The following is a 23,299-nucleotide window of genomic DNA, read 5'->3' as shown; positions in this document are numbered from 1 at the left end:
TTGATATGAGGCCAAGGGCCCAGATTTGATGCCACGAGATAGCTTGATATTGCGCTTGGGCTGTAGGATCCCCTCCGGAGTCTGTACACACCCCCAGTGAGCGTCGTCGACGATAAATAAATATGGATGGCTCGGGCTGCACACCGCAGTGGGTACCAGAGGGTACCGTCATATGCATTGCATTGCACTCATGCATTTATTCTTTATCTGCATTATCTGCAATAATAATTATGTGCTCTTATTTCATTGACTGGTTGCTTTATGCTGTTCTGAGCCTGAGGGGCTGATACTGTTCTGAGATACTGAGCCCGAGGGGCAGATTTCTACTTATTATTTTGATATTGAGCCCGAGGGGCAGATTTCTAATTATTATTTTGATACTGAGCTCGAGGGGCAGATTTCTAGTTAATATTTTGATACTGAGCCCGAGGGGCAGATTTCTACTTGTTGTTTTGATATTGAGCCCGAGGGGCAGATTTCTACTCGTCATTTTACTGCCGAATTACCTGTTTTACTGGTTTAAAAGAAATTTCACATGATGTTTCGCTGAATTGTTATTTTAAATGATTTCACTACTTCTGTATAGAATGTTGTGTGCCTTAACGTGTTTTCTTACCTTCAGTCATTATTTATATTTATTACTCACTGGGTTGGAGTACTCACATTACTCCCTGCACCATGTGTGCAGGTACAGGTATTCCTGAGGCATAGAGCGAGTTTTCTACTGTTCAGTTTTCATCGGAGTTGTCGAGGTAGCTGCATGGCGTTCGCAGACCCGTTTTCTCCCTTATCTTTTGTTATTTATGATATCTTCAGACTTTGTTCCTAATTCCATACTTTGTAGAATTTTAGTAAACTCTGTAGCAGCTCATGACTTGTGACACCCCGGTTAGGGCTGAGTTGGGTTGGATTTCCGTATTTTATCTATACATTCCGCTATTGGATATTATTAAACCATGTTTATACTATAATTGTATTAATTAATTGTCTTAAAAGGATGAATTGGGTTAAATGGCTGGCCTTGTCTTCATGAGAGGCGCCATCACGACCAGGTTCGGGAATTGGGTCGTGACATTTTCACTCACTTTTGATTATATTTCAAGAATCTATATGGATTTTAACCTCCAAATCAAGGATTTAAATTGTAGATATTGGGAGTTTTGGTATGAACTTAAAAGAGTAAATTTGGGAATTTTGAGCATGAAATCGAACCCCGACTTGGAATCTAATTATCTACTTGGACTCGGGAGTTCATGGGTAATCTAGATTTTTAAATCAATTTCAGAGTTTGGACTCGGGGCCTGAGGTTGACGTTTTGTTGAATTTTTTATTTAGATTAAAAACTGAATCTTTTTTGTATATAAAGTCAATTACTAAAGCTTTTATTGACTCATTTTAGTAACACTTGACTAGATTCAAGTCGTTGGTGGTGTATTTAAAAGGAAAAGCAATTTTGGAAGGCTGAAGGTGTTCCTAGGAAGTGGTAAGCCTATTGTATGTCCTTGTAAGAGGAAAATCTTCCCATAGTTGATCTATTTGCTACTTGTTTCTTGATTTGGAAGTTATGTATATGCGAGGTGACGAGTGTATATACGTTAGTTAGGTTATGACCATGTCCGGGTATACTTAGATTTAGAGTATAACTTATTTGGATTGTGTAAATTATTTATCCATATTTCCTTCATTCTATGACTATGTGATAAATCCTAGCTATGAATCGAAATCACACTTAGGTGATGACTTATTGATTTGGGCATAAAGGATTTCTTTCGCCCAGTTTACCTTTCTAATTAGTAGTAGTCATACACATGCTTTCTTTGATTTATGATTTCATAGCTACTTGGCTTACTTTATTCATGTTAGGTTTCATAATTAGTCTTATGAGTATTGAAATTTTATGATAAGTTGAATCATGATTAGCCATAGCCATCTCTTATCCATGTGAACATTCATCCGCATTTTATTATATCCATATGCAACTTAATTATATTATTTGATATACATATGTATGAGTTTGGAGAGTTGGACATTAAGGAAAGTTTAGGATTTTAGCACTAATGATACTGTGAGCGGATATTGACTATTGGTCATTTATTGTAATTTGATTAACGTTTGGGTATGGATCTGTCACGAACCCAGTTCGCCCTCCGTGAACTATCGTACGGAACCTAGTCTCTACAACTAGGTAAGCCTGACAAATGCAAAAAAAGAATAACTGAGATAACAAAATGAAATAGGGTTTAAGATGTCGCCTGGCATATAACAGTACAAGAATCCCAACCTGACACTCCCAAAATCCGGAACCCCATGAATCACAAGCTAAGAGATACATAAAAGCTCTAACTCCAGGAATGTCTATCAAAGGAAAAATACAGAAGGGCTATACTAGTATAGAAAATAGAAAGGGACTCCTCGGTCTGCGGATGCGGTAGATATACCTCGAAGTCTCTAAAAAAGCGCCTCACCTCAAGGATGATAAGACTGAGTGGAAGTACCTGGATCTGCACATGAAAAACATGCGCAAAAAGGGCATAAGTACACCACAGCGGTACTCAGTAAGTGCCAAGCCTAACCTCGATCGAGTAGTGACGAGGAAGGTCAGGGCCCTACTGATTATAGCTGAAAAACGAGGTAAAATAGTATAGAATACGACAATATAATTAAATGTTAACAGTATGAAGTAACACAGGATAATACGAATAATAACAAATGCAACAGAGAAAAACATCACAGAAAGAGTACAGCTCAGCACAGAGATAGCAATCGGGGATCTACCAGGATATTGTCCTGTAGCCCCCAAATGTAAATATCCAGCAAACCAGGGATCTACCAGGATACCGTCCTGTAGACCCCAAATGTAAATGTCCAGTGAATCTCCCGGGTGTCATCCCATAGTCCAACTCATAGTGCGCGGGGGATCTACCGAAATCCCGATCCGTAGTCCCCAATATAAATACTCAGTACTAGGGGAATCTACCTGGTGTAGTCCCGTAGTTCCAATATAAATGTGCAGGAGGATATACTGGAATACAAATCTGTAATCCCAAAGTAAACATGCAGGGGGGATCTACCGGGATACCGTCTTGTAGTCCCAAAGTAAACACACAGCAGCAACACAAAGAATGTTCAGTTCAATCCAAATTTCATACCAAGGTAAAACAAGTATTTCTAACCTAGCATGCTGCACGGAATTCAAATAAAGCAGTTTAAGCAAGTAAAGCAATTAAGTCAATTAGACATGATTCCCTAAGCTAACGGTAGGCTTAAATTGCAAGTAGTATAAACAGGGAAGAAAACACAGTTATAGTTACTTAATGAAACAGGATTTTCAACAATTAGCACATGTACGCACTCGTCACCTCACGTACAAGGCATTTCATATATCAACAATACCAAATCCTAAGGGGAGTTCCCCCACACAAGGTTAGGCAAGCTACTTACCTCGAACCGGCTCAAAATCAACCTGAAACCACATTCTTGCCACGAGTACTCGACTCCAAATGGCCCAAATCTATTCAATTCAATTGCATAATGTAAATATAACTTCAAGTAACTTATTCTATAAATAAATTCTAAGCTAATACGCGAAATTAGGTAAAATGACCAAAATGCCCCCGGGCCCACGTCTCAAAATCGGGTAAAGGTTACGGATTATGAACCCTCATTCACTCACGAGTCTAACCATACCAAAATTATCCAAATCCAATGCCAAATTCCCAATCAAAACTCGAAAATTAGGCCTAAGAACTTTTCCAAAATTTTCCCCAATTTTCATTCCAAATTCCGAAATTAAATGATGAAACTAAGGTTAGATTATAGGAATACAACTAGAAAGGGATTATGAATTATTACCTACTGATTTCCTCTTCAAAATCCTCCCAAAATCGGCCTCTCCCGAGCTCCAAATCAATTTTCTAACTTTTGAAACCAAACCCTCGAAATTCTTATTTTTTGCCCAGTAAATCCACATCGACAGTCCAATTTTCACATCTGTGAGACCGCTTCTGCGGTCAAGGGTACCACTTCTGTGGTTTCCACTTAAATACCCTTCGCCGCACCTGCGACCCAAAATCTGCATTTGCGGTCCCGCAAGTGCAGTACACCTTCCACTTCTACGGTTTCAGCTCTTCTTCCTTTTGGCCACTTCTGCAGCTTGATTCCGCATCTGGGGGAGTCTCACCTGCAGCCTCTCAACTGCATATGCGGTTATGATAGCAGCCATAAACTTCAATTGCAACTCCAAATTCCTAACTTCCCGTCAATTATCCGAAATCATCCCGAGGCCCCCGGGACCTCAACAAAAATCACAAACAAGTCATATACCACTATCCAAACTTATACCAATCCTTAAAACACCTAAAACAACATCGAATTAACCATGGATTCAAGCCTAAGAACTCCAAAAACTCCCAATTTTCGCTTTCGATCAAAAAGTCTATCAAACCTCATCCGAATGACCTAAACGTTTGCACACACGTCATATTCAACACTACGAAGCTACTCCAACTTTCGTAATTCCATTCCGACCATTAGATCAAAGTCTTACTATCGAACCGGAAACTTCAAAAATTTAACTTTCGGCATTTCAAGCCTAAACTAGCTACGGACCTCCAAAACACAATCCAAACATGCCCCTAAGCCCGAAATCACCCAACGGAACTAACGGAACCAACGGAATTCCATTTTGATGCCATCTTCATACTGCTCCGACTACGGTCCGAATTCTAAAGCTTAACCTCTCTTTTAGGGACTAAGTGTCCCAAAACACTCCGAAACTCAAAACCAAACATCCCGGTAAATCAAAATAGCAAAAACAAACATGGAAAAAATAGTTAACAGGGGATCGAGGCATTAATTCTTAAAACGACCGGCCGGGTCGTTACAGAATCTGTCCTTCCGGAGTCATGTGATTACCATACTACTTTGGGTCCTATGCGCATAGGCACTCAAATTGGTACTGCTTTGTATATGTGGATTGTGTCAGGAATATAGATTTTTGTTGTGAGGTATTGAGAGTGATTCCTGAGCATGCATATATATCTTGGACTCAAGCAGTAGTTGTTATGTAAATGCTGACTGAAGCACTCATGTTTTACGCAAGAATTGAAGTATTTGACATCGTAGTCGATCTCTTTCATCTAAAAAGCATATCTAAATTCCATACTTATTATATCCTTTATATTTTGTACATATTTGATGTTACCATGCCTTATTTCATATATTATCTATATTTCCACATGATTGTTGGACTGTTAGTAAGTGTCAGTGTCGATCCCTCGCCACTACTTTTTCGAGGCTAGAGTTGATACTTACCGAGTACTGTGGTTTTGTACTCATACTACACTTCTGCATATTTTGTGTAGATTCTGAGGTAGGTACTAGTGGTATCTATCCAGCAGTGTAGGAGGCTACTTGGAGACTTCATGTTGAGCTGCCTCATTTGATCTGATCTGCAGCACATGGAATCTCCCTTCCTTACATGTCAACCCCTGTCTATTTATTTCTTTCAAACAGATGTTGTTGTTCAGCTAAGATATTTTACTCTTGTTATATGCTCGTATGACACCAAGTTTTGGGAGATTGAGAGACAATTGTGGTTGTGTTAGACCCTGTCATAGACTTATGTATTTGAGACTTATTTTGTTTTCCTTTTTATATCACAACTCTTTTAAATACTTAATAATTTGTTTATATCATTGTTGGTTAGTGTTGGTTTTTCTAACAAGTGGTTTAGGCGCCATCACGACCTTTGGTAGATTTTTTGATTGTGACATGATGACGTCCAAATCCACTACTAAAAAGTAAATGGACATGGTTGCATGCAATATAATTTACCCAACTATGAGTCGAGGTCAAATTTCACAGAGAAAAATATGTAGGCGATTAGGAATGTAAGAGAATTATCACTTATCGCGCAATGCCAAACACTTAGATTTTGGTTTAGAAAATATTTTATACCTAAATGCGAAAATATAAACTAACCTAGAAAGAAAGTAAAATGATCAATGGCTACAAGTATGGTTGCATCGGGAATTACACTCAAGTAACGATACAATACATTTCACGATTTTACAAATATGAGCGAGTTTATGTTAATTGGCCATGGATAATAATTCTATATTAGCTTCTTCCAAAGACTAACAAGACTTCCTAATTGAATTATCCCTAAAACAATTAAGAGATTAAGCACACCCGGAATGGCTACAAGTAGTTCAATCCTATCCCTAGGTAGAATCTATAAAATGAGGGTTAAAACCTCAAGTTCTTGTTAATTAATCTTTCCTAACCACAAATTATCTTTTCCAAAATTAATTTGGAGTTAATGGGCGAGTCCTAGGGTTAGCTAATCCCTTTGGAAACATTAAAGGACAAGAATAATTAAAGAAACAACAACTCACTTCATAAATAAATGAAAATTATTCAATACATAAGCACAACAAGGTATTTAATCCACACTTTAACTATGAATATTTCCGTAAACAAGATTCAAGTGTAGGAAATAAATATTACACACTTAAATATTCAATACAAAGCAAGGAAATGAAGAAATAAACATAAATGGGTAAGAAATCCTTAACCACAAGCTTGAAATCTTCAAAACATAAGTGTGTGTGCAAACCCTAGCTTCCAAAGCTTGTTCTTCTCTAGTTCTAAGAACTGAAAATAAGCCAAAGATCTTTTTACAAATGAGCTGGTTTGGGTATTAAAGGGTTTGGGGTCAAAAATGTAAAATTCCAGAACTGCCCAGGTCTGATGCACGATTTTCGCATTTGCGAACAAAGGTTCGCAATTCCCAACTATGCCTATATTGCTTCCCTTCACATTTGTGATGAATATTTCGCATTTGCGAAGGTTGACTGCTTGAGTTGACTTCGTATTTGCGAAGTCTTCTTCGTATTTACGAAGACTGCCTAAATCAACTTCCTTCGCAATTCCCATGTTTTCCTCGCAATACCCAAGACTGTCATTTTCGCATTTCCCAGGCTTTTGTCGCAATTGCGACCACTAAGGGCATTGCCCAGATTTTCCTCTTTTTAGCTTCTTTTTGACTTGTTTCACTTGGTTTCTTCAACATCACTTCTAAATCACATAGAACCTGTAATATAGAAGTAAATGGCATTAAATATGTGATTTTATCACATCAATCATAGCAAAAATATAGGCTTAAAGACAAGATAAGTTGGTAAAATACCAACTTATCATGACATAGGAAATCGAGTGGGTCCTTTAACCTAGCACATGATATCCATAATGAATATCAAACTTGATTCATTCAATGATCTCCACACATCAATAAAATTAGTATATCACACCTCCAGCAAATTCCTTGCCCAAGACATCTTCGATGTCACCCTTCTCAAGTCATAACTAATCCATAAGCATGCTTTCTTCTAGGAATTACAACAACACATGCCCATATTCTTTGATCGTCGATGTTAGATTCCCCTATTTAGCTCAAATCTATAATCACATGATCCGAGAACCTAAAATAATTTCTCCTCGGTATCTACAATGATCTCGCAATGGTATTCAACCAATCTTCTCACTGGCTCATGTAGTTCTAATTATAACATATTCCAAATTGTCGGCCAAATACATACTTATCATTGTGACAATCATGTTATCTTCCTCATGCGATCCAAACCTTCATCTTAGAATGAACATTTCACTAGATAGAAAAAGAACCCTTTAAGAAGTCAAATAACCTCAAACCTTCTCACAGAAGATAACTCACATGTTTAGCCCTAATGCAGTCTCTTTTTGTGACTTTACCGTGGTTATAACCTCTATGAAATCAATGGATCCTTCCGAGTCTACACTTGTCCACAAGATGGAAGAATCTGTTTCATTCCATTAATGAACAACTTAAAGGTCCATCAATACATCCATACCTTAAGATTATACTACACACCAAGATGATAATTAAGCGTCTATATTCCCTTTGCATCTCAAGTAAATCCTTCTCCCAATATCCAAACCCTCTTAGTGTAGTCCTTAGACATATGACACGTATTTATAAGTTGCCTCGTTAACTCTGTCACTTCACTTTGGAAAGATTTTCTCCATTTTATTTCAAGGTTGTAAGAGCACCCACTAAATTTCAGAGCAATCAATAGTGAAAACTTAGCTATCGTACCGCTCATTGTGCATTCACTCCCATTTATAGGAACACTATCAAACATAAGAATTTAAAATTACATACTCACGTACCTAAGTCCAACGAGCCGAAGTTGTAGTCCATACCTGGCCACAAGTTCTTTAGACTAGTCTACCCTCACATCACAAGGGAAAAATCTTATACCACATTTGTGATATTATCACATGCCACTAGTGCCCTACTAATATCGAGTTCTTAACATCACACATGATCGAATAGAAAGAAATCGAAGACTTCAAGATGAAACAAAGTCACACGATAAGGGAAGAAAGAAAGAGAAGTTTCCTAGATGCCCTATAACCTCTCAAACATAAGTATGGACATCATCATACCGATCCGTAAGATTCTATGAGATATTTGCTCATGACTCATAGAACATATGAACTTAGAGCTCTTATACCAACTTGTCACAACCTAAATCCCACCAAGTCATAAACCAACCATCTAGATAATTCAACCAACATACATAACAACTCGAACTGAAAATCATCAAAGAAATAACAATATGAGAATGCAAAAATTAATATAACTATCCCCAAGAACTAGTAGTACAAGTCATGAGCCACTAAGTTTAAGAAATGCGATATTGGTATGAATATTATTTACTCTAAAAAACGGATAACAATTAAATTTGTATATGTCCTAAACTGCCATGTACAAAATGGTAGCTTGCAATTGGAACATTGGTACATCTTCAATGCTAGCATTCGGCTTTTACAATAACTCAGCCCCAAAATCCACATGTAAGATGCAGAAGTATAGTATGAGTACAACTAACCCTATGTACTCAGTAAGTATCAAAACTAACCTCAACTAAGTAGTGGCAGTGTCTAGTCAAAAGACACCGCCATTACTTAGCTAAATGGATTGAGTTAAATGGATGGTTCTTGATCAATGAGGTGTTCATCCTACTTGTAATTCAGAGTTGATTATGAGATTTTTCATATTTTCGCAAATTAGCGTGATGATTGATGGTGCACCATATGGGGTTAGAAGTTGCGAGTACGAGATTGCATTTTATTTTTGAAGGGAAGGACATGAGTTTTAGATGGCATGGATGATTTCAGATGTTTAAGAAAATGTTGGCACTATTTGGTATTACTTGGGAAGGGTGTGCATTTTAGAAGGTGCCTTGTGTTTTGACCTATGAATGCTTGACTAGTGTTACGATGATCATCTGGTTTTGAGCTATTGAGGCTCGGACTTTGCTATGTGGCGCAGGAGATGTAGGTGGTTATTTTCTATAAAATGATTGTGTATGAGAGATGTATCAGTAATTGAGTTGTGGAGTTGGGATCGGATATGGAGATTTCAATATTCATGAGGTTTAGAGACTAGATGTTCTCGTGGGCAAATTGTTCCTTGATTGTGAACTATAAAGATATGTTAAAAGAAATTGAATAGTTGATGGTATGTGTTATGGATAGGTTAATATGGGCTTTTGGGAGGTTATCTACTTATTTGGGGATGATCGCAATTGGTTTGGGGGATATTTATAGGCCTAATGAGAATGAGTATTCTATATCATATCGGGGTTGCTCATGTGTTTCTCCCTTATGCTATGACGGGTTGTGAGGTTATATGATTATTTGCATGCATGTTGTGATCCCATTTAGGCCTTATGGCGATATGAGCGAGATGGCCCTCACGATGTTGATTTGCTTATTGCACCATAGTTGTGCTTGCCTTTTTCCGTATTGTATTATGCCTACTCACCTCCCCACAATTATATTTGTGCACTCTATCATGTTTGATATTGAAACACATGTGCTTAGTGAGCACAAGCATTATGGATGATGGGTATCCCTATATGGATTGATATGTTTGGGATCGGGTTGTGTGCTGCAACAGAGTTATGTGGGATACCCTTCCTTGTATTTATTTCGTGTGTTTTGTTTTCCCTTTGTGGGATGAGTTCACAAAATTATGCATTTATTGTTATATTATTTGTACTTGTTGGATAATCATCGCACCTTGTTTTCCTTCCATTTTTGGATATATCTGAGTTATTGCTTGTTTGGTGTACGGGTTCGCATTGTAAGAGGTTCCATTTGAATTTTGGTGTGACTTGTCAGTTAGGATGTTTGTATATGGTGAGACGAGGTTTTTGGACTTGGTATCCGTGCTATCATATTGGGGTAAGGAATATTTGGAAGAATAATATTATACTTCCGCTCAGAATTTGTCAATGGTCCTTATCGAACGAGAGAACTCCACGACTTATTGATTGGGTGAGCGGTTATGAGTTTTTACATATTTCTTTTATTATTAGCAGAGTACGAATATTTGGAACAATTTTTTATTTGATATGAAGTTTATTACCGATACCTGACTTGGTAATAGGCAACTATGTGGTCAGAGATATTGCTATGGGCATATGAGCGGTGGACTACATTGTGTGCTTATATCTTGTTAATATATATAAGATTTGTTGCAGCTGGTTGATATCGCTACAGTGTGTGTATCTGAGATCCGAATCTTAGAATGAGTCCTGGATGTTGAATTTTGGTTTTAACGCTTATCAGTTAAGGTTAAAGGAAGAATCTTCAGTCGAGATTGTGTCGATGGGCTTTTATGGATTGAGGTAAAGTGGGATCACCCATGAGTATTTGTATGATGGGCTTATACAGTGAATTGATGGATTTGAAACAACTCTTGGCACGTTCGAGGACAAACGTGGGGGAGAATGTAATGACCCGATCGGTCATCTTGAGCTTTAGTTCCTGTTCGGCGGTTTGAGACTTTGAATAGCTTCATATCATGTATTATGACTTGCGTGTATAGTCCGTTTTAGTTTTCGAGTGGTTCGGGATTGATTTTGGAAGAATGACTCTCGATTTGGAAGCTTTAAGTTGGAAGAGTTGACCAAGGTTTGAATTTTGGGTAAACGGATTTGGAATCGAGTTTATATGGTTCTGATAGGTTTGTATGATTATTTTGGACTTGTACGTATGTTTGGATTTGGTTTTGGAGGTTCCTAGAAGGATTTGACACTATTTGTCGAAAGTTGGCAATTTGAAGAACTTAAGAGTTCATAAGTTTGACCTAGAGTTGACTTTGATGTTATTGTGCACCAATTGATGTTTCGAGACTTTGGATAGGTCTATATAGTTTAATTTAACTTGTGTAAAAAAATTGGAAGTAATCCAAAGTGTTTAAGTGTGATTTGAATACTCTTTTGAAAGAATAAAGATTTAACAACTTAAGAGAAATTCTATTTGGTTTGAGCCTTAATTCTTTGTTGTGATATTCCCTTGGGTGTTTCAAGGCTTAGAATAAGTTTGGATAATGTATTTGTACTTATTGGTATGATTGGATGGAATCCCGAGGGGTTCGAGTGTGTTTTGGATCATTGGTTGAGAAATTAATTAAATTAAGGGTTTGGAGTTTGACCATGGTCAATACTGGGTCAAGATTACCTTTTTTCGGTGTTTTAAGCACGCGAGCAGGTTCGTAGTATGTTTAATGATTGAAACGCATATATGGTTTGTGTCCGGGAGGTTCCGAATGAGTTTTGGGTGCTAAAACGTAGATTCTTTTGTTTCTGATTTTCTAGTGTAAAATAATTATGAAAATGTCATTTTTGTTCCTTAAATTTACAGACTTCCTTTAAAACTTCAAAATATCATATTTCTCTCATTTTAAAGCCAAACAGAGTGATTCAAAAGTCTATCTTGGGTGTAATCTTGCAAGGATTATGTTGGGCTTATCAAATATAAGTTTCGGGATAATCTAGGATGTCATTTGAGCTATAATATCTGTTGTATCTTTTTTTCTCGTTTCGAAATTTAGTCACATTTTCTCACAAAGTTTTGGAGCTCGCATTTGGGCGATTTTGATGGTGATTCTCACCACATGGATTGGGGTAAGTATTTTCCACTTGGTTTTAATTATATTCCATGATTCCATCTTTGATTTTAGCATTTGATTGATGATTTTAGAAGAGAAATCGTGGGGGGGAGGGGGGATTGTCTAAATTTTTCTAAAGTGAATATTTGAGGTTTGAACATTGATTCGGATTCGGATTTGAGTGAAATAAGTATGGTTGGACTCGTAGTTGAATGAGTTGACGGAATTTGTGGGGGTTCCGAGGTGCGGGCCTGGGTTTGACTTTTGGTTGACTTTGAACTTTTGATTAAAGATTCAATCTTTATCGATTGAGTTTGTTTCTTTTGGCATTATTTGATATTTTTGAGTTGCTTTTGGTTAGTTTCTAGCTGTTTGGAGGTTGATTTGCGCGGGATGGCATTTCTAGAGTGTTGTTTGGCTTGCTCGGTATTTGATTTAGCTTATTCGAGGTAAGTAACATTTCTAAACTTCGAATTTAGGGTAATTATCCTTGGGAATCATGTTATTTTGATGTTTTGAGGTGACACACATGCTAGATGACGGGCGTGTGGACATGCACCAGGGTAATCATGACTCAAGTTGACTTTTAGACTATTATCAAACTTGTTCTACTATCACATCCTGTTATATCCATATTTTTCCCTACTTGATTGATTATTCGAGCTGTGATTCATGTTTAAAATCATGTTTAGGCTATTTTCTTATTAAATTGAGACCTAATGAGGCTATTTATGTTGTTTTGAGTTATCTGATTGAACTGTAATTATATACTCAATTATGGTTCTTCATTTGCATATCATATCTCAGTCTTTGTTCATCATTCATCGCTACATCACATGTTATCATTATTTTTCCATATGTGGAGTTGTTGGGCTGAGTGATATGAGATTGTGAGCCCTTGAGACTTAAGAGGTTGATGACTGAGATGGGTCGTTGAGCCAAGTTGAGAGTGTTGTTGTGGATCGGGTTATTATTATTATTATTATTATTATTATTATTATTATTATTATTATTATTATTATTATTATTATTATTATTATTATTATTATTATTGTTGTTGTTGTTGTTGTTGTTTTTGTTGTTGTTGTTACTGTTATTCTTATTGTTACTGTTGTTGTTATTGTTATTGTTATTGTTATTATTGTTTTTATTGTTATTGTTGTTGTTATTCTTATTGTTATTTATTATTATTATTATAGTAATATTATTATTATTATTATTATTATTATTATTGTGGATCGGGCTACACACTACAGCAGGCCTTATTGGCTTTATTATTATTGTGTATCGGGTTGCACGTTGCATCAGGCCTTATAGGCTTTTGATTAGATTTTGGGCAGGATCCGCACCTCCGGAGTTTGACACGGTTGCATGCAATATAAGTTACCCAACTATGAGTCGAGGTCAAATTTCACAGAGAACAATATGTAGGCGATTCGGAATGTAAGAGAATTATCACTTATCGCGCAATGCCAAACACTTAGATTTTGGTTTAGAAAATGTTTTATACTTAAATGCGGAAATGTAAACTAACTTAGAAAGAAAGTAAAAGGATCAATGGCTACAAGTATGGTTGCATCGGGAATTACACTCAAGTAACGATCCAATACATTTCACGATTTTACAAATATGAGCGAGTTTATGTTAATTAGTCATGGATAATAATTCTATATTAGCTTCTTCCAAAGACTAACAAGACTTCCTAATTGAATTATCCCTAAAACAATTAAGAGATTAAGCACACCGGGAATGGCTACAAGTAGTTCAATCCTATCCCTAGGTAGAATCTATAAAATGAGGGTTAAAACCTCAAGTTCTTGTTAATTAATCTTTTCCAACCACAAATTATCTTTTCCAAAATTAATTTGGAGTTAATGGGCGAGTCCTAGGGTTAGCTAATCCCTTTGGAAACATTAAAGGACAAGAATAATTAAAGAAACAACAACTCGTATTTAATTTTGGTAGTTTAAGGAGGCATATAAAGAGTTGTCTTGCGTGTTCTCCAGACATTCGTATTTAAGATTTTAAGTTGATTTGAGACAATTTGTGTTATTTAAAATTATTAGACGTATTATGCTTAATGTTTTAGTTTGTTAGATTAATTTGAAGTATTATGTTGAAGGCATTGAACTTTAATTTGAAGTATTAAATGTAAACTTTAATTTGTAGCTTTGATACCGAGTTCATCTTAATATATATATACGTCTTAATATAGCTAATGTATACAATCTTATATAAGGCAATATACTATATACGGCAATATACTAACTACTAAGTGTATAGTATATAAGCTATATTCGAATTTCGATATAACGTTAGCTATAAAATATATATACAAGCTATATAATTTAACACAAAATGTCTCAAATCAACTTAATAGCATAAATTCTGTGTTGTCTTGTCGGTCTGAAAAGTTGACCGGCTGCAAAAAAACTGTTTCATTTCAGAAAAAGTGAATATGTATAGGTGGTGGTGGACTATTTTTTATGTGTTGTCTTCAAGTTTTTCTTTACGCTTTAACAAATGTCTGAACCCCTTTAAGTGCCAAGGTGTGAGTGCGACAAAAAATGCATGATGCAATACTGTTAGGATGATGGTGAAGTTGGACGCTGCTACTGGGCGTGCATGAACAAGTTTTATAGGGTTCCCGACGAACCTATTTGCAATTTTGAGGTATGGATTGATGAACCCTGTCAGCAGGAATACTATAAAGAAAAGTTGGAGTATCTTCATTGTTTGTGTTTGAAGCAGTGGGAAAGAGAGCGACAATGCAAACAAGAAGTTGCGGAATTGAAGGAGAAACTTAAAGAGGTGGAAAAAGAAAAAAATAAGTTGGAAGACAAATTTAAGTGGTTGGAGCAGAGAATACTAGGCGGTCGTGATTAAACAATGACATGTATGTGTTGAGCCTAGTAGTTTATCTTTATGTTCCCCATGTCATGTGTTTTCATTAGTTGTACTGAATTTAAGTTATTTTAAGTTTCTATGTTTGTGTTTGTGTTGTACTGTTAAAATAAAGAAGAAACGGGCCTTGACTATTTTTTTTAAAAAAAAATTATTTAAGACATTTTTTTGTAAATTATATATATATATATACACACACACACACACACACACACATATATATATATATATACACACACATATATTGCTTAGCTTTAGATAAAAAAAATTCAAAAAAAATAGCCCGGAACACTTAGGCCCGTTTAGCCCGTTTAGGCCCGTGGGCCCGGCCCATTTAGCCCGGGACCATGTGGGCTCAGGCCCGTAGTGGGCCGGTTCCACCCTCCAGGACCGCTAAGCCCGGGACCGCCAGAACTCGGGACCGTTTGGCCCAGCCCGTTTAGCCTATTTAGGCCCGGGCCTGGCCCACAATACAGCCTTATATAATCATAACCAAGTAAGAATTACTCACCCTAAAGATTGGGGTAAAAATCTCCTAAAACATATTCTCCTCCCAAAGTGTAGGTCTCAAAATGGTGAAAATAAATTAAACCCGAAAATATGGACAAATACCCATACCGACATTTTACTCTATGTGATCGCGACCATCACCCTCGCGATCGCGGAACAGAAGTCCTCTGCCATAAATCCTCGATCGCAATCGCGAAACATACTTCACCTCCGTCCAAACCTTCTACGCGATCGCATTAGAGACCACATGATCGTGAATCACTGCCAGCCTTCCCTATGCGATCGCGAGACCCACCACGCATCGCTAAACATATAGCCCCTGGCCCCAAATCTCTTGTACATAATCGCGAGACGTAGCTCCGCGATCGTGATGCACTGTTGTGCATCAAAAAACTAGCAATCCAAACTCAATGTAAAATACTCCGAAATTCACCCGAGCCCCTCGAGACCCCGTTCAATCATCCTAACAAATCTGTATTCTCTGCAATTCAAATTATGAAACTCTGGTAAGTTCATGAATTCCAACTTTCGACTAGAAGTATGGAATTAACTCGGGTCCGCCCGAGGCTAGAACCAAACATACATACAAGTCCTAAATTATTATATGAACTTATTGGGACCTTCAAATCATGAATCAGAGATTGTTTACCCATAATGTTGACTTTGGTTAACTCTTCTTATCTTAAACTTAAAGCCTCTAGTTGCAAACCAAGTGTTTCAAATCATTCCTAAACCTCTCAGAACCGGAACCAACTATACATGCAAGCCATAAAACATCGTATAAATCTACTCGAGGTTTCAAGTCACACAACGATATACTAGAACTCAAAATAACCGGAACTGATGAAAAATGCACGAACTACCATCAATTGAAAATTACATATTCTCATCAAATAATACGAACAACACAATCAATTAACGTAGCTCCGCACAAGTTTTTACCTAACTTGCTACGGTCTAGCCTACCTATAAACAAACAACATAAAGAATTTAGTAAACACAATAAAGAATGTGGTAAGATCGTATAGAGCATAAATAAATTCAATGGAACTAATTACAACAGGCTTCCAATATGTGAATCAGTAAAAATCATGAGGAAGTCATCCATGGAGAAAGGACGCCTGAGATTAAAAGATCTAAATAAGATCTTTTTCGATACCAAAATATGTCAAGATCTCTATGCTTCTTCCTTCCCCAGCAAATCAAGTCATAACTTCTGCTGCCCTCCTACTTGTTCCATTCATTGAGACAGCAATTGCAAACCAGCTCTTAAATCCTCTAATGTGATTGTAAGTAATTCATCTGAGTCTGTACAGTCAAAAGTGAGTCTCAAATCCAAATTTTCTCTTGCATTAACCAGCATTGGATCCACTAGACCTCCATTCATCTCCTTGCGCAGCTTTTCAGTGGTTTCTTCCCCGATAAGCGTTGCAACAGCATCAACACTACATGAATGATTCAACTTAAATCCGTATAACAAGCTGCTCTCAGCTTGATTAGTCATTTTAAGATGAAGAATTTGAGCTAGGTCCTTCGAACTAAAGTTTTCAAAATGAAAGAACTTCGTAACTCTTCTACAAAAGCCTTCATTAGAGGAGATTACACGCTTCATTGGTTCACTATAGCCTGCAAAAATGACCACAATTTTTCCACTGTCCATGACAGACATTATCTCCTCTAGCGCTTCCAAACCATAATCCTTATCATCTGACTTCTGCATAGGTATTAACCGATAGGCTTCATCAACAAAAAGAATTCCCCCTTCAGCTTCTTGGATCTGCAGATAAGTTCAGGTACTCGTTCACATGTGATCCAAATTTATAGGAGCAAAATATCAAAAACTTCAGAATCACAGAAGTGTACCTTTCTCCTCGTCTTTGGTCCTGTATGACCAACAAATTCACCAACCAGATCTGTTCTCTGCACTTCCGTCACCTTTTCAGTTGGAAGAATCCCTACCATATGAAGTAACTTACCAAGAATCCTAGCAACCATAGTTTTACCTATATAGTATATCACAGATGTATAAGAAATCAACCTGGACGATATTCATCAAATACTTGAGCAGAACAATAAATACGTCTGGCCAAAAAATCGAGCCAATACGACAATGAAAACCATTAGTAACATAACCACAATTAACATGGTATCTATTTTCTTTTATGATTTAGTGAACCTAAACATTTGTCTCTTAATGATTATGCATCTGGTCTTTGAGATATGATAATTGAGACAAAGCATTATGCAGTATTGAATAGACGAGTTGCTCCGTTTGATGACTGATGCTTTAGAATGTACGGCTCAAACTCTATGTTTTAAATGCAATGACATAACCATGATTACCTGTACCAGGGTTTCCAAGAAAAGCCATATGAGGTGGTCTTCTTGCACCAACTTTAAGTCCTAGCGCCTGACGCCTCTCATCCAAGAGCATCCCCTTTGCCCATTTCCGGAGTTGCTGCTTAAGCTCATGTAAGCCCACTATTTTAGACAATTCATTTTCAAGTTCATCCATTTTTGCTTTTGTCTGGCCGCATGCTTCAATAGCTTTACGTTTCCTTTGTTCCTCAAGATGCCAATTAAGAAGTTCGTGCAATTTTTCATTGCCCGGTCCTTGAGAGAGATGATTTATTGGAGTCATGCCCTCCTGCATTCCATATACCTACAATTAGTAACGGTCATAAAAAGAACTCAAAATCATTGAAAAATACTCTATAATACATTGTCTTCAGCACTACAATTAGCATCATGCTCTAACAATGTCTTGACTGTGGAACAGTCTTCAGCTCGTAGAGAGTGCCAAACAGCAAGATGCAATGGACTCATCCCATTCTGCAAGACAGCCACAGAAAAGTGAGAAATCAAATAATAGAAAAAGAAAAAAAAAAGCCATGTTCAAGCTCAATCATAACCAAAGCAGTACGAATACACACATTTGCTTTCGCTTCAACGAGAGCACCATGAGCAAGAAGCATCTTTACAGCTTCATTACTACCATTCTTGGCTGCCATGTGCAATGGGGTCTCTCCATACTGCAATACACAAAATAAGTCCATTTGTTACAACTGACAATGTGAAAAATACTCCACAACAATAACAACAAACCCTGTGTAATCCACACAGCGGTCTGGGGAGGGTAGAGTGTACGCAAACCTTACCCCCTACCCTGTGAAGGTAGAGACGTTGTTTCCGATAAGACCCCCGGCTCCACAAGCAGAAACAATAAGCAGTAAAGTGAAAAATACTCAATTAATAGAATGATGCACATACCATATTCTTGGCTTCCATCTCCAACTTTTCTGGCCCAGACCAACCAAGCAAAAACTTGAGTATTTCAACATTATTGTAACCAGCAGCAACATGAAGTGGTGTCTGCACCATCTGCACCCCCGATAAATTGGAAATTACATAAAGAAAGTGCTTTCCGCAAAAACTTGGGTAATCTTGCTCTGACAAAAGACTATGATCAAATAAAAGTTACATATAGTTACCCTTGTAACTGTTTTGAAACATGAATCCCCTTGTTTTATTCTTTCATTCTAGGACATTTATATGAAAACTTAAAAGCCCAGAAGATTAAAAGTCAAAGATAATATATTATCCTCTTTAAAGAGGATTAGATATCAGAGACGAAGTCACATTGACAATATAATAATTCAAATATATCATACCAGTAATCTTTTTTTCCAATCAAGAGAACAATAGTCATCTACTTTAGACGCAAAAGCACCTCCAAAACAAGAAATATCTCCACCTCCGCAATCAAAATGTCAAAAGGGTGTAGGAGACCAGATATTAAAGACTAACAGATGGTCCACATCTGGAAGAAAAATCAATATACTCATTTAGAAAAACTTGGTAGCATAGACATTAATAGCCTGTTTGGCCAAGCTTCTCAAGAGAAAAAAAGTGCTTGTTTTCCCAAAAGCACTTTTTTTTCCTAATTTGAGGTGTTTGGCCAAGCTTATTTGGGAAAAAAAAGTGTTTTTGGGAAGAAGCAGAAGCAGTTTGAGAGAAGCAGAAAAAAGTAGCTTCTTTTCAAAAGCAGAAGCAGAAGCAGTTTTGGCTTTTCTTCTTACCTAATATACCCTTAACAAAATATAGTATATACCAAAATAACCCTTAAACCTAATACTTAGGATATTAATTTATAAATATTTCTTCTTATTTTTAGGAAAACTTTCTAATATATAGTGACTTTAGGGGTGAATGCTTTTATATTTGTTGAAGGAATTTTAATATATTTAACTTATATTAAAAGAATTAAGTACCTTTTAATTTTATTTTCATATTTTACTTAAATAAAATGAATTTTTTTTAATTATTGCATGTAATAACAAAATTTTGATATTATTTATTTACTTATAATATTAATTATGAAGTAAATCTATTCATGTCATTATTCGTAATTTGACACATAAAAGCAATTTCTAAAAAGCTTGGCCAAACACAAATTATTTCTCAAAAGTGCTTTTCAGACTGATTAGTCAAACACAAACTGCTTCTCTCCAAAAGTACTTTTTTCAAAAGCACTTTTGGAGAGAAGCAATTTTCTCCAGCTTGGCCAAACAGGCTATAAGAGTCACAGAGCCACCAAAAGATAACACATCTACATTAAAATCTTAACATAATTAATTCTGAGTTTTTCACTTTTTCATTTTCTCTTTTTGGTTATAACAACCAAACAATCACTCTTTTTCCAACAAGCATACCTATATAACAGTGGTGACCTAGTGTTCCTATGATTTTTACAGGCAATTCAGGTAGAGGTAGCAATGATAGGACTACTAATGCTGCGTAGTTGAGGAAATCAATGGTTCATAGCTAGCCAAGATATTTCTATTTCTGGAAAAAGACATTCTACTCTAGAATTCAGTAGTACATTTTTTACAGCATGCTTTATCTAACTGAATAGGTCGTATCCATAACTTCAGTGTAGGGGTGGCAAATGGGCGAGTTGGACTGAATTTGGGCGGGTCAAGATGGGTTAGGTAATAAATGGGTCATTGCCCAACCCAGCCCAAACTGTATTTGGGTTAAGATGGGCTAAACAATGGGTCATAACCCAACACGCCCAATTTGACCCATGTTTTAGAATCATGTTCATCTTGCATAAAAAAAACCTTTTACCTTAAAATGTGTAAGTTGAAAAATATTTTATGGGTGGGGGTGGGTGGTGCAGAAAAACGAAAAAATATAAAACAGAAAATTGAAATTATAAAAAAAAGTAAAAAAAAAATGAAAGTGTTTCGCGCGCGGGGGGGGGGGGGGGGGGGGGGGGGGGGGGGCTGATGCAGAAAAATAAAAAATACAAAAAAAAAGAAAAAAAAAATTTGAGGGGGTTTGCGCCGGGGGGGGGGGGGGGGTGGGAGGGTAGGGGTAGGGTGGGTGGTGTAGAAAAATTTAAAAAAAAATTAAAAATACAAAAAAAAAAGTGAAATTTTTTTAGGGGTTTTGCGCGGGGGGAGGGGGGTTGGGTGGCGCAGAAAAACAAAAAAATTGAAAATACAAAAAAAAAAGTAAAAAATTTTTTGGGCAGTTTTGGGTGGGGGGTAGAAAAACAAAATAACAGAAAATTAAAAATAAATAAATAAATAAATAAATAAAATTGGGGCAACTAAGTAAATTTCTAGATAAGTTGGATTGAGATCCTTTGTTTTGAATGAGTTTCATGGGTTGTTAAATGGGTCAGAATGGGATATAAAAATAATGGGTTAACTTGGGCTCAAACCAAATTGACCAATGAGCTAAAATGTTTGTAGTCCAACCCATTAATCTCTAGGCTAGTTGGGTTAGATGGGGGATGGGGGTAGGGTGGGTGGTGTAGAAAAACAAAAGAACAGAAAATTAAAAATACAAAAAATAAATAATAAATAAATAAATAAAATTGGGGCAACTAAGTAAATTTCTAGATAAGTTTGGTTGAGATCCTTTGTTTTGGGTGAGTTTCATGGGTTGTATTTGGGTTGTTAAATGGGTCAGAATGGGCTATAAAAAATAATGGGTTAACTTGGGTTCAACCCAAATTGACCCATGAGCTAAAATGTTTGTAGTCCAACCCATTAATCTTTGGGCTAGTTGGGCGAGTTAGATGGGTTTGGGCTCAAATTGTCATCCCTACTTTAGTGCTAATGCTGAGAAAAAAACTACCCATCAATCCAAAAGGTGAACAAGATCAATCTGCTAAAATTCTAGTTGTTAGTGAAGTGGACTGCCACTTTGATGTCTGATCATTGGCACTGCAGATAATGAACTCGGAGAAATTGAATAAGAGATATACACTTTTTCACGTGCCTATTGCCATCATCAGACCATTTCTTTAGGGATAATTTCCCAGACATCTCCCACGTTTGGCTTCATAACACTAACCTTTCTTACAGTTTACCATAATATGATAACCTCCCTTGTTCTTTTAATAACAATTCATTTAACATATTCCCTCCGTTTCAATTTATGTAAACCTATTCTCTTTTTAGTTCGTGCCCCTTTTGATATTTGGCAACAATTTATCTTTATGCAATAATTTATAGTCACACAAAATAATGTGCCTCATTTTACACCATAAGTTCAAAAGTCTGTCTCTTTTTTCTTAAACTTCATGCCGGTCAAATAAGTTCATATAAATTGAAACGGACGAGTATTTATTATTAATGACAAAGTTGTGATTTGACTAATTTTCCCTTTCCAATATACTCTCTTGTTAACTAATTCGGTAAGCATCTTCCCAAGGAAATAAACTGTTGTGGAGGAGACAGTTCCCAAGTGCTTTAACGCGTTTTATACATAACATTAAAAGCAGATACTGTGTTGGAGTATATTACGGGCCATACAGTCAGAAATATTGTTGCATATTAGGGTACATAATCGGAGCTGAGGGTCTATTGGACTCTCTATCTCCCCAGGTAGGGATAAGGTTTGCATACACACTACCCTTCCCAGACTACACTATATGGGATTATATTGGATATGTTATTTTTGTTAGTGTACATAATCGGATATGGGGAATTGGCAAATGAACGCATAAACCACAAACCAGATTGTATAACAGAGTAGTTCCCAAGAACCCACATTTTGTTTGGCCCAAAACTGGATCCGCAAACACACATTTTCATTTATGCAAGCGAATTCATACACAAAATTAAAAAAAAAAACAGAAACAATGACAAAAAAAAATAAAAATAAAAAGAAGAAGAAAAAGGTAAGGAAGGAGATCGTACAACTGGGTTACGTTCATTGAGAAGAGAAGGGTTTCCGGAAAGCAGCTTTTGAAAGGCAAGTAGATCCCCAGATTGAGCGAACCCGTGAATGGTTGTGGATCTAGAGGATCTTGACCGTTGATCTCGTGACCTCTGCATTTTCTTGTCGTATTTTTCCTATCTCCGGCAGAAAGAAGAAGGGAAGGGGGAAGATAGGCCGTCGGTGGATTTGGGTTTCAGGGGAATTATCTACAAATAAGCCACGGTGACAGCGTGGTAAGAATATTTCCAAATCTAGGCTGGTTGTCGGCTGTCTTAGTTGGCTTCCATTCCTGCTTGTATCCATTCATCTTGCACCTTACCGTGTGATGACCTATAGGCTATAGTCCATTTCCTCCCCAGTTTCCAGTTTATGTGACAAAAGATTTTAAATTATTAATTATTATACTTTATAGTAATTTTCTTATATTTTTTAAATATGTTAAATTAATTTTTTAGAAATTTGAAGATATTATGCTCAAATTTTCGTTAGTTTGGCCCTCGTACTTTGAACTATGTCAGTTAAAACAAAATGGAGAGAGTACTTAATTGTATTATTTAATTTATATATATATTATAGTTTATTATTTAATCAAATTAAGTTTATATGATTTAATGCATCTATCATATACACAAATTATGA

The 23,299-nt window shown here is 36.5% G+C and overlaps 1 protein-coding gene across 1 annotated transcript; it reads right to left on the bottom strand.

Annotated features, from left to right (window-relative positions):
• Positions 1-16,281: 16,281 nt before the first annotated feature.
• Positions 16,282-23,036, bottom strand: LOC107813123 (uncharacterized). Its single transcript, XM_016638338.2, has 7 exons — positions 22,639-23,036; positions 18,692-18,802; positions 18,355-18,453; positions 18,143-18,253; positions 17,765-18,068; positions 17,285-17,424; positions 16,282-17,198 (listed from the first exon to the last, which is right to left on the bottom strand). The coding sequence occupies exons 1-7, from the start codon at positions 22,774-22,776 to the stop codon at positions 16,662-16,664; spliced, it is 1,440 nt and encodes a 479-aa protein (XP_016493824.1). The 5' UTR covers positions 22,777-23,036; the 3' UTR covers positions 16,282-16,661.
• Between the last annotated feature and the right edge of the window lie 263 nt (positions 23,037-23,299).

The sequence above is a fragment of the Nicotiana tabacum genome, chromosome 18 (genome assembly GCF_000715075.1).
Source record: "Nicotiana tabacum cultivar K326 chromosome 18, ASM71507v2, whole genome shotgun sequence".
NCBI lineage: Eukaryota > Viridiplantae > Streptophyta > Magnoliopsida > Solanales > Solanaceae > Nicotiana > Nicotiana tabacum.
Note: the sequence above shows the minus strand (reverse complement) of the source record. Positions and strands in the feature narration are given on the sequence as shown.